Source organism: Meles meles, chromosome 20, assembly GCF_922984935.1.
Source record: "Meles meles chromosome 20, mMelMel3.1 paternal haplotype, whole genome shotgun sequence".
NCBI classification, from domain to species: Eukaryota; Metazoa; Chordata; class Mammalia; order Carnivora; family Mustelidae; genus Meles; species Meles meles.
Window position 1 is genome coordinate 16,375,671 of NC_060085.1, and position 14,572 is coordinate 16,390,242.

The following is a 14,572-nucleotide window of genomic DNA, read 5'->3' on the forward strand; positions in this document are numbered from 1 at the left end:
TCAATTAGTTTGATTTTGAAAAGGCCCTGTGGCCAGTAGCGACTGTGTCTGTGTTCGGTGGGAGGGCTCTGTGGGTTTGGGTCAAGCTGTCAAGGCCAGAAAGGGTGACGCGGTGATGTGCCGTGCTGGGTGGGGGTGCTGGTCCCCGGCAGGTCCAGCCAGACCCCGTCTCCCACCCCAGCCCAGCAAGCTGGCGAGGCTGACCGCCCTCAACAGCCCCTCTTTGCCCCCTTCCCCTGCAAGCAGTTGTGCTGTCTAGGAAAAGACTGTGTTCTTAGACTCTCCCGTCCATAGACAAGTCTTCAGAAAAGATGGTTTCCCTTAGCCCAGCAGTTCTTGGTTTTTCACTTCTGGTTGCAAATCATCAGGTCTGCTGATTGCTGGAGCTGCAGCTGGTGACTCCCCGTCCCCACCCTCCCGGGCCACCCCACCCGTGACAACACAGGCGGGGGGGTAGCTGACTTCCTTTATAGTGTTTTTGCAAAGTTGCCTGCACAGAACCCACAGAAGCCTTGTCCCTCATCCCAGGCAGAGAGCAGACTAGCCTTCTTCCTCCACACGGAGCTGGTGGGGCCAGCTTCTCCTGGAGCCTTGCCCGCCACCCTCCACAGTGAGTATCGCCCTTCTCCTCTGCACGTTCCCAGGCCTCCCGTGCCCTCCCTTGTGCATTGCCTCGATGGCTTTTCTTATTTGTCCAGTGTTCATGAGCACCAGGCACTTTGCTAGAAGCTTCCAGGGAGGCAAAGGTCAGTCAGGTAGTGACTTGCCCAGGCTTCAAGGATGAGTAATAAGATACCTCCCCACCCACACATGGGAAGTAAAGATTCAAGGCAGTCTGTTCTGTGATTTGTGCCTTATAGGAGGGAGAAGCCAGCACTCGGGACAGGTGATAAGAAGGGGACTAGGAACGTAAAGCCCCCAGACAGGCCTTGGGTCCAAGAGTCTGCCCCATGGAAAGATGTCTGGGGTAGCATTCTCTGTAGCAGCGAGAAACAAGCTAAGTTTGCACGAGGATGTGACTGCTTAAGTGAACTATGGTGTAGCCAGACGATGAACACCCCACAGCTGTCAAGTCTGATGACGGCTCCATGTTCATTGGCAAAAGTGGGCTGGGAAAGAGTGTCAACTAGAAAGCCGGGTCAATAATGGTTTGTGCAGCCTGATTCCCTTCCCATTGTGTGTGTGTGTGTGTGTGTGTGTGTGTGTGCGTGTGAGGTTATGTTGCAGAGAAAATGTCTAAAACGATACATCTCAGGGAGTGACCAAGAACCAACCCAAGAGAGGGCTGTTGGAGCAGTTTTAGTTGTCGTCATCGTCTTGATTTGCTCTGGGGTTGTTGTTGTTATTGCTTGTGTGTTATGAAATGTACAAAATCTCCTTTAGAATCGGAAATAAGCAGAGCTCCTTTTTTTTTTTTTTAGATTTTATTTATTTATTTGACAGAAAGATCACAAGTAGGCAGAGAGGCAGGCAGAGAGAGAGGAGGAAGCAGGCTCCCTGCTGAGCAGAGAGCCCGATGCAGGGCTCGATCCCAGGACCCTGAGACCATGACCTAAGCTGAAGGCAGAGACTTTAACCCACTGAGCCACCCAGGCGCCCCAAAAGCTCCTTTATTTTTAAGGACTCCTCAGTGACTACAGCTTTGTCCTTTCCAACACATGCACCCTCTCTGGTTTCCCGGCAGCCGAGGTTCTGTAGCTGGCCAGTGTGGCAGGTGAGCTGTCGCCAAGCCCAGAGCTGGACGTTGGGGACGGCTGCTAGCCTGCTGGAGCCCGTCTCCTCCTCCCCCTGCTGAATAAGCCCCTGGGGCTAGATGCCTCTTTTCTCCATATCTGTCTGCTCTGAAACCCCCCACCAGTACTCTGGGCTCATAGGCTGCTCAGCGCTGCGCCCACAACAGGGCAGGGAGCGGGCACCTGACCCAGGCTTGGCCTGCAGATGGCCAGGTAGACAGCTCAGAGACCCCGCTTCCAGGCCTACCAAAAAATGCAAGTGATGATTCAATCTCGGTGTAGTAAAGTGAACAAAAATCAGAGCAACACCCACATTCCTGACTCACATTAGTGTCTGTATCCAGCTCACCCGCGACGGTTGACCAGGGGGGCTGGGGCTCCATAGTGATGTTTTTCTCAAGTAAACTCTACACCCAACACGGGGGTTAAACTCATGACCTGGAGATCAAGCGTCCCAGTGTTCTACTGAGTTAGCCAGCCAGGAGCCCCTCCAGGATGATTTTCACGTCAATTACTTAAGGACAGCAGAGAACAGAAAAATAACTGTTGGATGGTAACGGATGCCAGCCTAACTTTTCTCAGAGTTACTCCCCCCCCCTTTTTTTTAAAGTAAATTAACAGATCTTTGGTTCTTTATACTACCATCAAAACTCCTGTACACATCTGTTTTCTGACTTTCACGTCTTTGTGCATACCTTTCCCTGCCTTCGAGCAATGTTCTCTCCCCTCATTGCACATCCCGATCCTCCCCAGCCTTCGAGAGTCAGCAAAAAATGTCACCTCCTCAAAGAAGCCCTCCTGGATTTCCCCCACGCTGGAGTCATGACTTCCTCCTCCTGATTCCCAAAGCGACTGGTAGCATTTAGCCTTGCTGGTATTTGCCGCAATGACATATCCATTGTACTTGAATGTCAGCTTCTTGAGGACATGGATCAGGTCTCACACAGTGTTTAAGTGGAAGAGGCGCATCCGGGGTATCCGGCGTCAAGACACATTGAAGGAGTAGCTGGGGGACGAAGAATGTTCCCTCCTTCTCCCATAGCCCTCTGCATTCTGCAAAGAGCGTTGCACTCGCCCCTTGCCACAAACCCTAGCAAGCCAAGGAAATCTAGGCTCGGTGAGGACATGCCCCTTCTTGCTAAGGTCCCACATGCAGAAAGGGATGGAGCCAGGGACAGCTGGGGGTCTGTCATGCTTCCCCTCACCGCACCCATTATGCTGCAGGATGCGGGCAGACCTTTCAGATTTGAGCAGTTGTAGCCCCATAGTGAGCATGGTGAGGAGAGACTGGGGCAGCGCTGAGCCAGAAACTGGGGCCCTCCCAGCAGACCCGAGAGGGGCCCGCTTTCAGTATGTTTTGTTATATGTGGGTGTTTGCCTCCTTCTCAGGGGTGACAAGAAAATGAAAGCGAGCCCGGAGATTTTGCGACTGGTGCAGTAAAATCTCCCAAGAGTATTGTGATGGGAGAGGGGAATTCTAGCTGGAGGACCCTCGGCAGTGTCTTTTGACGGTGGCTCCAGGGAGGACTGTGTTTTGATTCTACACTTTTTGGCTCTCCCTAAATTTTCCATGAGCCTGAAACACATTGAGAGGCGGCAAGATAAGCCTTCCCAAAATGCTCCTGTAGGAGCTCAAAGTTGCAAAAAGTAGCTATGGAGAATTTAATTACTTTTTTTTTTTAAGATTTTATTTATTTGACAGAGAGAGGGAGAGATCACAAGTAGGCAGAGAGGCAGGCAGACAGAGAGGAGGAAGCAGGCTCTCCGCGGAGCAGAGAGCCCGATGTAGGGGTTGATCCCAGGACTCTGGGATCATGACCTGAGCCGAAGTCAGAGGCTTTAACCCACTGAGCCACCCAGGCTCCCCTAGAGAATTTAATTACTTTTAATTACTAATCGTGGCTACCTTCCAGGCCAAATGAAGCGGGCCGTGAGGGCCTTCTTGGGCCGAGCTTGGCAAACAGGTGTATGGTGTAGGGAACGGAAGCACACTGGGGCTTCTGTAAGAAAAAAAAAAAAAGAGGTGATGGGTTATTTTTTACAATAGTTCCTAAAATAAAATTTCATGCACAAAGTAAAATATTTAAATAGTTTACAAAACCTGAAGGGAAAAAAAAAATGAAAGTCTCACTTTCCGCTGGTCATGATTGTTCAATCTCCTTCCAGAAAATGTTTCAGTACTGCTAAGCAGTGAAGTGTGTAACTGTTACATACATTTTTTTAAAAAAGATCTTGCGACATGGTCTTCTCTCTTGTATCGCTACCTAATACTCTTAGTGACCTCCCTTCATCAGTGTGAGGCCTAGCGCATTCTAGTTATGGACTACTTGTGTGTTATTGAAGGACGGATCAAAACATTACCAACTGCTGGTTATTAAGGTTCTTTCTCGCATCTCCCAAGGTGTATTTTTATGTTCTTTTGTGAGAATAACAATAGGGTATGTTTCCGGGATCAAGAGCTGAGTCAGAGCTGTTGGGCTTTGTAAATTTTGACAAGAGATAGCTTTAGCCTCTGAAAAGGTTGTGCAGGGCAAGGGCAAGAGGGCAGGAGGGGTGCAAATATCAACCATTCTGTCTCCGTCACCAGAGAAATCTCGGAGGGCTTCACTGAGGAGGTGACATTTTTTTGCTGGCCCTTAAAGGCCGGAGAGCAGGGGGACACATGATTTACACTCCCCACTAAGTAGCTATAACTAATTATAACCAATGCCATTCTTTCTTCTTTATGTGACTTTTTTATTCCCTTGGGAGTTTATTTTCTTCCATATTATTTCTTAACATTCAGTCTTCTCCTTTTTTTAAATATTTTATTTATTTATTTGAGAGAGAGACAGTGAGAGAGAGCATGAGTGAGGAGAAGGTCAGAGGGAGAAGCAGACTCCCTGTGGAGCTGGGAGCCCGGTGTGGGACCCAATCCCAGGACTCCAGGATCATGACCTGAGTTGAAGGCAGCCGCTTAACCAACTGAGCCACCCAGACGCCCAACATTCAGTCTTCTTATGCAGGTAGAAAGGAACCCAGTACTTGAAATATATAAAGTGTTTTCTGGCTAATGTCTCAAAAAAAACCCCATCTTCCTGTTTTCCAAGCTGTAATAGAATTACAGGAGCCGAGTTGGGAATTTCCGCATTTAACCAGGCATTAAAGAAAAACAAACAAAAAAACAAAAAAAAAAAAAGAGAGATTTTCCTTCTTAAGGGCACGATTCAGAAACAAAATAGAGGACGGTAAAGTCAACAGGACAATGTGAAATTTGGGGGAGGGGGTTATCCTCTGAGATGCGGCCAACACCCCACCTCCCAGCCAAACATCCATCCACTAATTTCAGCAACCATTGGCAAGTTTCCAATCCCAGGATTCCTTCTATATTTAGTAGCTAGCACCTTAAAAAGAGCTTTCTCTCCTCTTCATTTATTTTGTCATTCATTTGCATCAGTATGGACTCCTGGAGCCTCACAGAGTTGAATGAGCTAGAATGATTGCCATCATTACTTAATTTGGTGCCCAAATCACCTTTGATTTGGCTAGTGGGAGCCCAGAAGGTTGGCACCTACGTCCTTTTGACAAGTCCTCATGGTCCTTCAACACTTGCTTCCTGATGCAATAAATAAATAAATAAATCAGCTCCAGTCTTGCAGTCTTCCATCTTCAAGACTCCATCTTGCAGTCTTCCTGCCCCAGCTCTGGAGTTAGACATTTCTCTAGAGTCTGCTTCCTTTTGGTGGAAGAAGGTATTTGGAAACTAAGATCTGAGCAATGACGGCTTATTCTGTTGTGTCATTGTTCTTGGGTTCCCTCAGGAGACAATACACGTGCATATACACACAAGTTACCTAAGCTTTAAAAACATGAGTCCAGGGCCGCCTGGGTGGCTCAGTGGGTTAAGCATCTGCCTTCAGTTCAGGTCATGATCGTGGGGTCCTGGGATCGAGGCCCGCATCGGGCTCTCTGCTCAGGAGGGAACCTGCTTCTCCCTCTGCCCCTCCTCTCTGCTCATACTCTCACTTTCATAAATAAATAAAATCTTTATTTTTATTTTTCTAAAGATTTAATTAATTTATTTATTGGACAGACAGACAGAGAGAAAGAGAGAGAGAACACAATCAGGGGAAGTGGGAGAGGGAGAAGCAGGCTTCCCACTGAGCAGGGAGCCTGATGCAGGCTCGATCCCAGGACCCCACAATCATGACCTGAACCGATGGCCAACTCTTAACAGACTGAGCCACCCAGATGCCTCTAAAATCTTAAAAAAAAAATAAAAACACTGTTCATCTTGAGCCCTCAATTCCAATAAATAGCACAAGGCACTCCAAGGCATACGCTGCTGGCAAGAACGTTGCAAGGAACCAGTTCGGGCCACCTTCTTCCTCGCTTGCTAAAGGCAGGAGAGGACTCTGGGGAGGGAAGAAAGCCAGAAAGCTTTCGTGAGGATTTCACCGTTATTCCTTTCTTCAGTTGAACCACTGTTTTGGGGTCCAACTACAAAGAAACTACACATATTCCAAGTGCAGAATGTAAGTCCTAACCTATGTATATGCCCACGAACCTTTCCACGATGAGCAGAGTGAATATCTCCAACACCCCGAAAGGCTTCCTTGTGTGACTTTGCACCTCCCACCCCCACGCTCTCCCCTGCCTCTTCTCTCTCTTACCAGGAAATCACTGGTCTGAGTTCTCTCACGATAGATTACTTTGCATTTTCTAGAATTTCATGTAAGTGAATCACAAAGTATGTGCTGCCTTGGTCTGGCTTCTTTCCTTAGCCTCATTATTTTGAGAGCCGTCCGTGTTGCTGTGTGTATCTGTTGTTCATTCTGATTCCATTGTGTGGCCATGCCAATGTTCACGTATCCCTTCCCGAGACTTGACGGACATTTGGGTTGTTTCCAGTAACGGTTCTTATAAATTAAGCTGCTAGTGTGTATATCAGTCTTCTACGGCCACAGGATTGCATTTTTCTTAGGTAAGTACATGGTTACTTGATGGTTAGATCGCACGGTAAGCGTTTGTTTAACTTTTTAAGAACCCGACAAACGATTTTCCAAAGTGGTTGCATCACATGTCAGGTACTGAAACCACTATACTTTCAGAAAAGGAGGCTGAGTCACTATGTCGTGTTAGGGAAAGGAAACCAATAGGATAGGGTTGGATCTATGAAGGGGAATTGTTTTCTTCAAGAAACTTAGGGTGTGACGCTGGACATGGATCTTTGGAGTATACTCACTTAAGGCGTACAAAGAAATGCCTGGTTCAGGTAGAGAGACCCTTCCTTGAAGAGAGGCAAGCTGCTGTTCCCTGAGTCATATCGGGGTGGGTTTACAGAGCTTCAAAACACATGCGAACAACAGCCAAGATTTATTTAAGTCAGCTTTCAGGCCCTTTGTGTTAGGGAACTAACTACGTTTTCTTTGCTAAACAAACCCTGTGACCTCCTTTTCCTGCTGGAGTCAGGAGATGGAGAAAATAGGGCCCATTTCCCTATCCTGGGTTTGTAAACAGAGCATGTAGGCAGGTGCTAGGGCTCTGAACCCCTCTGGGAGAGGGACCTGGTCCCCCGTGTCCTTACCACCTGGTTATCCTGCAGAGTCTGGGCCCAGACGGTTCTCAAGTTGACCTCCATCCCGTGATCTTTAGGAGCCCCCTGGTTGATAAAATAAGGGTGGGACATTTAGCAAGACAGACCATGATTGCAAAGTTGCGTCAAGAGAAAAAGAACTAATGTGAAAAGCACGTGCTGAAAAATGTTAAGGCCCCAAAGGGCTCTCAGGGGAGAGGTCTCTCTTATTCCTATGTTAACGACCAAGGTCGTTTTGAAATCGAGAATATTTGGTTTGACATCAGTGTCAGGCAGATTCTAACTTTTGCTTGGGATTCTTTCTTTTCTTTTTTTTAAAAAGATTTTATTTATTTACTTGACAGAGATCACAAGTAGACAGAGAGGCAGGCAGAGAGAGAGAGGGGGAAGCAGGCTCCCTGCTGAGCAGAGACCCCCGATGTGGGGCTCGAGCCCAGGACCCTGAGACCGTGACCTGAGCCGAAGGCAGCGGCTTAACCCACTGAGCCACCCAGGTGCCCCAATTCTTTCTTTTCTTAAGAACAAACGAATTTAACATTCAGTTTTCGTCTTTAGGTGTTTATTGCTGTTCTTTTGCAAGGCAGACCCCTTTTTGATTTGTGTCCTCTCTTTTGGGAAGTGAGCTTGAATCTTGTCCATCATGGCGGCCGCAGAATTCACAGTGAGTACATCCACATTCCTTGGGCTCCTTGAAACACACTGTCATCTTGCCTGTTTGTGGGGGGCGGGGGGAGGTTTGTGGGAAGGAAACTGCTGCGGGGAGCGATTTCTCTGCGTGGTTTCCCAGGGTGAGATCTCTGCTGAGCTGTGCCCTGGAGGGGCCGTTGACACCAGCACAGAGGGCTCTGCAAACACGCAAAACCAGAAGAGCTTGGGGCTATGTGGCGAAGTGAGAGGTAAATGCTATTTGCGATTTTGTGAACAGGCAAGGGTGCTTATGATCTTTAACTAGATGAGCTTGCTTCTGTGTGTCTGTTCTGAAATTGAGACAAACAAGGGTGACGGACGATCCATAATTTGGTTTAAAAAAAAAAACAACAACAAAACCCTTGGTGAGCCCATTGGTTAGGCTTCTTGCCTAACAGGACAGAGCCTTTAGAGAGACCAAAGTTATGATATGTGCATGCTCAACCTGCACAACTGTACAGGGCCCATACTTAGAAGGGCCACTTGCTTGACTTCATGCTCTGCTGTCTTGAAATTCTTACCAAATTTTGAGCAAAGGATCCGGAAAATGATGTTGCTCGTACGAGCACTTGTGTATGTGTGTGCACGGGAGAGGGTATGGATGTGAGTTTGCGTGTGAGTGTGTTGGTGCTTCATGAGCAGAGGCTACATAGCTTTCAGAAGACTCAGAGGAATCTGGTCTTAGAAAAGTTTAGGAGCCTCTGAGGACCCCTTGGGAGTAGGGAATGGAGAGGAGAAATCAGAATCATTCAGGGTTTGATAAAAGTTTTGTGCCCATCATGGGTCCCAAAGGGATCTGAACACTTGCCACATGTCCTGTCACGTTTGGTTTGCTTGTGTGTGCCCTCGCTAGGACGTGGGTTCCACAAGTGGGAGCCATGTCTGACTCAGCCGCAGCTGTGGTGTTAGCGTGCACACAGCTCCTGACATAGCCTCAGCGCACGATAACCATTCATTGAATATATAAATCTGTCAGGTGATCCAGACAGACGCTCTCATAAATGCTTACTTTCCACGCACATGTGGAAAATAATAGACTTTTGGGATGGGGAGGACCACGTGGTCCATGCCTCTGTCATCCCGCCATCTTCCAAAGGCTTGTCCTTAACCAAACGGTATCTGATATCTCCTTGCAGACCTTCTTCTCTAACATATCTGATGACTACAGCTACCACTCCACGTCTTCCACGGATGATGACATGAGCGGCCTTGAGAACTATTTCTGTGTGAAAAGCCACGTCAGGCAGTTTGCGAGCTACTTCCTCCCCCCCTTGTACTGGCTTGTGTTCATTGTGGGCACCGTGGGCAACAGTCTGGTCATCCTCGTCTACTGGTACTGCACACGGGTCAAGACCATGACCGACATGTTCCTCTTGAATCTGGCAATCGCCGACCTTCTCTTTCTCATCACCCTTCCTTTCTGGGCCATCGCCGCCGCCGACCAGTGGCGGTTCCAGCCCTTCCTATGCAACGTGGTCAACAGCTTGTACAAGATGAATTTCTACAGCTGTGTGCTGTTGATCATGTGCATCAGTGTGGACCGATATATCGCCATCGCTCAGGCCATGAGAGCCCAGACCTGGAGGCAGAAAAGGCTCCTGTACAGTAAAATGATTTGCCTCACCGTCTGGATAGTGGCGGCCACACTCTGCATCCCAGAAATCCTGTACAGTCGACTCAAGAGGCAATCGGACATTACCATCTGCACCATGGTTTATCCCAGTGACCAGAGCACCAGAGTGAAGTCCACGGTCTTGACCCTGAAGGTCCTCCTGGGCTTCTTCCTCCCTTTCGTGGTCATGGCATGCTGTTACACCATCATCATTCACACTCTGTTACAAGCCAGGAAGTCCTCCAAGCACAAGGCCCTGAAGGTGACCATCACGGTCCTTACGGTCTTCGTCCTGTCTCAGTTCCCCTACAACTGCATTCTGTTGGTGCGGACCATCGATGCCTACACCACATTCATTTCTGACTGTACCGTTTCCATCAACATTGACATCTGCTTCCAGGTCACTCAAACCATCGCCTTCTTCCACAGTTGCCTGAACCCCGTCCTCTATGTCTTTGTGGGCGAGAGATTCCGCCGGGATCTCATAAAGACCCTGAAGAACTTGGGTTGCATCAGCCAGGCACAGTGGGTCTCGTTCACGAGGAGAGAGGGAAGCATAAAGCTGTCATCCATGCTGTTGGAGACGACCTCCGGTGCTCTCTCCTACTGAGGGGTCTCCGCTCCGACATGGATGGCCCTTTTCGGAAGTCACGAGAAATATGGATACACCTGCACCAGATGCAACCGGAGGGAAACCAATGAAGAAGAAGGAAAAGGAAGTGGGGATAAAGAAAAACCCAGAAAGGGATGAATTTGGACGATTACTTTAGTTAGAATTTCCAAGCCAGAGTTTTCCAAACTGACTGGCTGTCCCATGAGACTGTTGCTTGGCTCTTGGCTACAATGGCTGCAATTTTCAAAGGAGGACTAACAGACTGTCCCGCGGACCCCCTGGGCTTTTTGCCACCCGACGGAGCATTAATGCAGCTGACCTCGGAAGGGTTTCTTTAACTCCACACCTGCCTGCCGGGTTGACCTGCCCAAGGACTCTGCTTGTCCACTCGTGTCACAGGGGTGGGTCAGCCTGCGGAGGGACCCCGAGAGCCCAAGTTGGCAGAACTGGCTCTGGCTCTGTCTTGGGCTCACTCTGCCGAGAGGCTTTTGGGATGGTCTGCTTTGTCTCCTCCCTATAAAATGGGTTGAGCCTTTTTTCTGAGCTTGCCGGAAAGATATCTGCCTCCCTGCTGCTTCTCCTTTTCTTATTGTACAAAGGCTTCCAATTCCTAGACGAGGCTGAAAAAATAAAGTAACGCAGTTCACTTTTGCTTTGTGTCTTCCATCTGGCCCTCACCTGTGAAAATGTTTTATATACCAGGAAAAGCGTTTTTTAATGACTGTGTAAAATACTCATTACCGGTCACTTTCTTTGTCATTTCTGTATTGTAGAAGTGCCCCCATGAGAGGTCCCGTAGCCACATTAGAGTGTGAAGAACAGATCAGGATAAGGAAATAAAATCTCTGAAACACTTTAAAGCCATCTGGATTGCAGATTGTGTTTTGTTTTTGTTTTTGTTTTTCTTTTCACTTTTTATAAATTCAAGATAATTAGGGGTGCCTGGGTGACTCAGTTAAGTATCTGACTCTCGATTTTGGCTCAGGTCATGATCTCAAGGTGGTGAGATCAAAGTCCACAGGGGGCTCCCTGCTTGGTGGGGAAGTCCACTTGGGATTCTCTCTCTCCCTCTCCCTCTGCTCCCCCTTCTCAAGTAAATAAATTCTTTAAAAAAATAAAAAATAATTCAAGTCAGTTAACATGTAGTGTATTATTAGATTCAGGGCCAGAGTCCACTCATCACTTGCCTACAATGCTCAGTGCTCATCACAAGTGTCCTCCTTAATGCCCATCCCCCATTGACGCTACCCTACCCACACTTCTCTTTGGGTGCTTTTTTTTTTTTAAGGTTTTATTTATTTATTTGACAGAGAAAGAGAGGGAGAGAGAGAGAGAGTGAGCACAAGCAAGGTGAGCAGCAGACAAAGGGAGAAGACTTCCCGCAGAGCAAGGAACCCAATTCAGGCTCGATCCCAGGACCCCAGGATCATGACCTGAGCCAAAGGCAGATGCTTAACTGACTGAGCCCTCCAGGGGTCCCTGGGTGCCTGGTTTTTAATCTCTTCTCTGACCAAGCTTATTTCCCAGGCTTGTCCCAATCAGTCCAGTGGAATTTCCAAGGGGGACTATTCGAGGGGGACACAGAGAACTGGGTTTTGACGCTTGGTCTCAAGGAGGCTTCACTAGGGTTTCAGTCCCAAGAGTGACTTCCGAAAGGGGCACAGATGCCCTGGACTCTGCCACATCCTCCTTCTCCTCCCAGTCCAAGCAGTAGAGGGAGCACAAAAGGGGCAGCAACGAACGCACAGGCTTTGCTAACCCGTCCTATGCACGGGCGTCTGGAGGTAAGTAAGCGTCTGTCTGGGACCAGCACAGTGACATGGGCTCCCGTGCAACAAACACCACTTACAGTCGAGGGGAGGGTGACGTCCCCAAGGCCAGTGTATGGACAGAGCCATTGCTTGGCTACCATTTCCAGGAGACTCCGGGTGGCTTTTAAGGAACTCAGGAGAATAAGCAACAAGCACGGGACACACCTGAATAACATGGTGCCATGAGGTGGAAAGAACACAACTGGGGTTGGCATTTCCATTCAGTGCCCTTCCGATACCGCACTTCTCTGACCACGCGTCACGGGGGCCGCGGGGGAGCTGAGGATGTGGGGAGGGGTGGAGGGGGAAGGGGCTGAGCCCGATTGTGCCTCCTAGGTCTACACTCAGCCTGGAGTTATTTAAGACACATCAGAATGGGTATTTTTTATGAGCTGAGAGGTCGTGTGTTTTTGACCAAGGCACGTTAGTTGGGAAAAACAAAACAAAACAGAATAAAACAAAACAAAATGCTAGAGAGAACAAATACCCTGAGAACGACAAACCACTGGGTAGCCCCCAACTCACAATGGTCATGCCTGCTTCCAAGGGCTTCCTTTAGGACATGACTGTCCCTACTGTCCCACACCTAACAGAGCTCCAACCTGGGATTAGACAGGCTGCCATTGAACCCCACAGTGAAGATTTTAAGTACTTTTTATGGCAAATTATCTTGGTTTTTGAATGATTGCATAAACAGAACCATTTTACATTCAGACGAATCTAGGTTTTGGTAGCAGATTTATCCTAAGATAAAAACATTGGAAGAGCCAACACGGGGAAACCCATGCAGAACCGTGACTCACCGGACATTTCCAGAAAAATACGCCGTGTGAGTATTTCTTGAAATAAAGATAAAAGAGGGTTATCGTATCAAATTGCGGTTGACGAGAACTTCATAAATGGAAAAAAAATCAAGAAAATGAATGAAAGATGGTGTGTTTTCATGATCAAAGAAGCAATCATCTTTTTTTCTTCCTACCAAAAAATTTTTAAAAACTAATTCTAAGTCCACCTGTCCCAGCAGGTGCATTCCAGCTGGGGGGTTGTTTTGACATAGTCCCTTTGGATGACTGGAGATTTGCTTTGTTGGGGCTGTCTTTCAGGCCTGTGGAACGTTCGTTCATTCAGCAAACCCTGGTGTGTACACTGTGAGCCGGACCCTCTCTCCTCACCGAGGCAATAAGAGATTCACGATAGCCAGTTCCCTCAAGACGCTAACCTTTTGGAAATATGGAAGTCCACTGTGTGGACTCAGACACAGAGGACACCATGCAAGGCTCTGTCAGGTGCTGTCCCTTGGCTGAGATGCGTGAAGAGGCCTCGTATGGCTGACAGACTGGTTTGTAGATCGTTGCGGGGACCAGCTGCACATGGCAGTGCCTCTGGGTGGCCTCTGAATGAGCATCTTTGTGTGTGTCCTGGACCCACGGCAGGGGCCAAACCCCCTCACCCCACACACGATGCCTGGCGTGAGGCAGATACATTACGTTGAACTGGTAACCTTGCTAAAATTTAAAAGTGGTCATTTCTCAAATGTGTAGTTCGAATGTCAGACCTTGGCTGCCAGAGAACTTTGAGGAAAAGAGAGCTTGGCAACCTGGAGTGACACGCCTTTACGTCCTTAGGGTAGTAATGGTGTCTTGTTCCCTACGAGCAGCCGGACAGGAACGGGTGGTCAAGGGAGGGCTGGCTAGAGCGGGACTGGGCACAGTGCCTCCCTGTGGCCTGGCGAGAGGCTCCGGTGGCTGCCTGTTGGCTCCCGTGGGACAGGCATGTGCTTATAATGTCTTCCTTTGGCCACAGCCATTGTTACAAATGGTTCTGCGCAAGGAAGCCACCAGCCCCGGAGAGCTCCTTCCGTTGCTCTGGTGGCCCTTCTCTGGAGGCCATCACCGCTGTAGCGTGGTGGTGATGGGCAGTGGGTTTACCATGGGCTTCGAGGCCCCCGGGAAGGCTGTCATGAAGCATGAAACCTTTGGACACCGACTTCCTGCTCCAATAAATGAAAATCTGCTCCGTGTGTCCAGATGGCTCTTTGGTGTTTGTAATCTTTGAACGGTAGCTTGGCGTTCCAATCCTGACTTGGCCTCATACACTGAAGCTTCCCACGGGGCCAGGTCATGGGATGACCAAAGCATCCTCCTCCTCCCCCTACACCCCGGCTCTGGTGCGTGAGGACCTTTGTCCCGCGCTGGGCTCGTCCTCTTCCTTCCACACTCTGGTCGAGGGGCTCTACATAACTTTGAAGAAAGGGAGACAATATGGCCCCGGTCTCACACATTTTAGATGCTCAAAAGGAATCTCCTTCTTTGGCAACTCGTTTACCACGCATGAGAGATGAGCACGGGGCTGTAGAGTGTGGGCGTGATCACATCCAAGCTCCCACGGTGCTCCCGCAGGCCGGTCTCTTTCTCTCCCATTCCCCCGCCCGTTGCAGGTCAGGTCAGTGGCTGCGCCCTCCTGGGACTGGGAGTGTTTCTCTCATCCTTTCTATTTTCTTCTGCAGATACCTCCCTAGCTAAGGTCCCCTTCAATGTCTTC

At 48.8% G+C, this 14,572-nt stretch overlaps 1 protein-coding gene across 1 annotated transcript; it reads left to right on the forward strand.

The window, feature by feature from the left end:
* The first annotated feature begins 485 nt into the window (after positions 1–485).
* CCR9 (C-C motif chemokine receptor 9) lies at positions 486–10,871 on the forward strand. The gene is made up of 3 exons (XM_045989733.1): positions 486–610; positions 7,864–7,969; positions 9,132–10,871. Exons 2-3 carry the CDS (start codon positions 7,949–7,951, stop codon positions 10,215–10,217), a joined length of 1,107 nt encoding a protein of 368 aa, XP_045845689.1. The 5' UTR covers positions 486–610; positions 7,864–7,948; the 3' UTR covers positions 10,218–10,871.
* Positions 10,872–14,572: the final 3,701 nt, after the last annotated feature.

What these genes read in the sequence shown, in the direction of transcription:
- CCR9 (XM_045989733.1), top strand. Translation starts at nt 7,949, where the DNA reads ATGGCGGCCGCAGAATTCACA. An exon ending in TGGCGGCCGCAGAATTCACA is followed by an intron (nt 7,970 to 9,131) that starts GTGAGTACATCC and finishes ATCTCCTTGCAG; the next exon opens with ACCTTCTTCTCTAACATATC.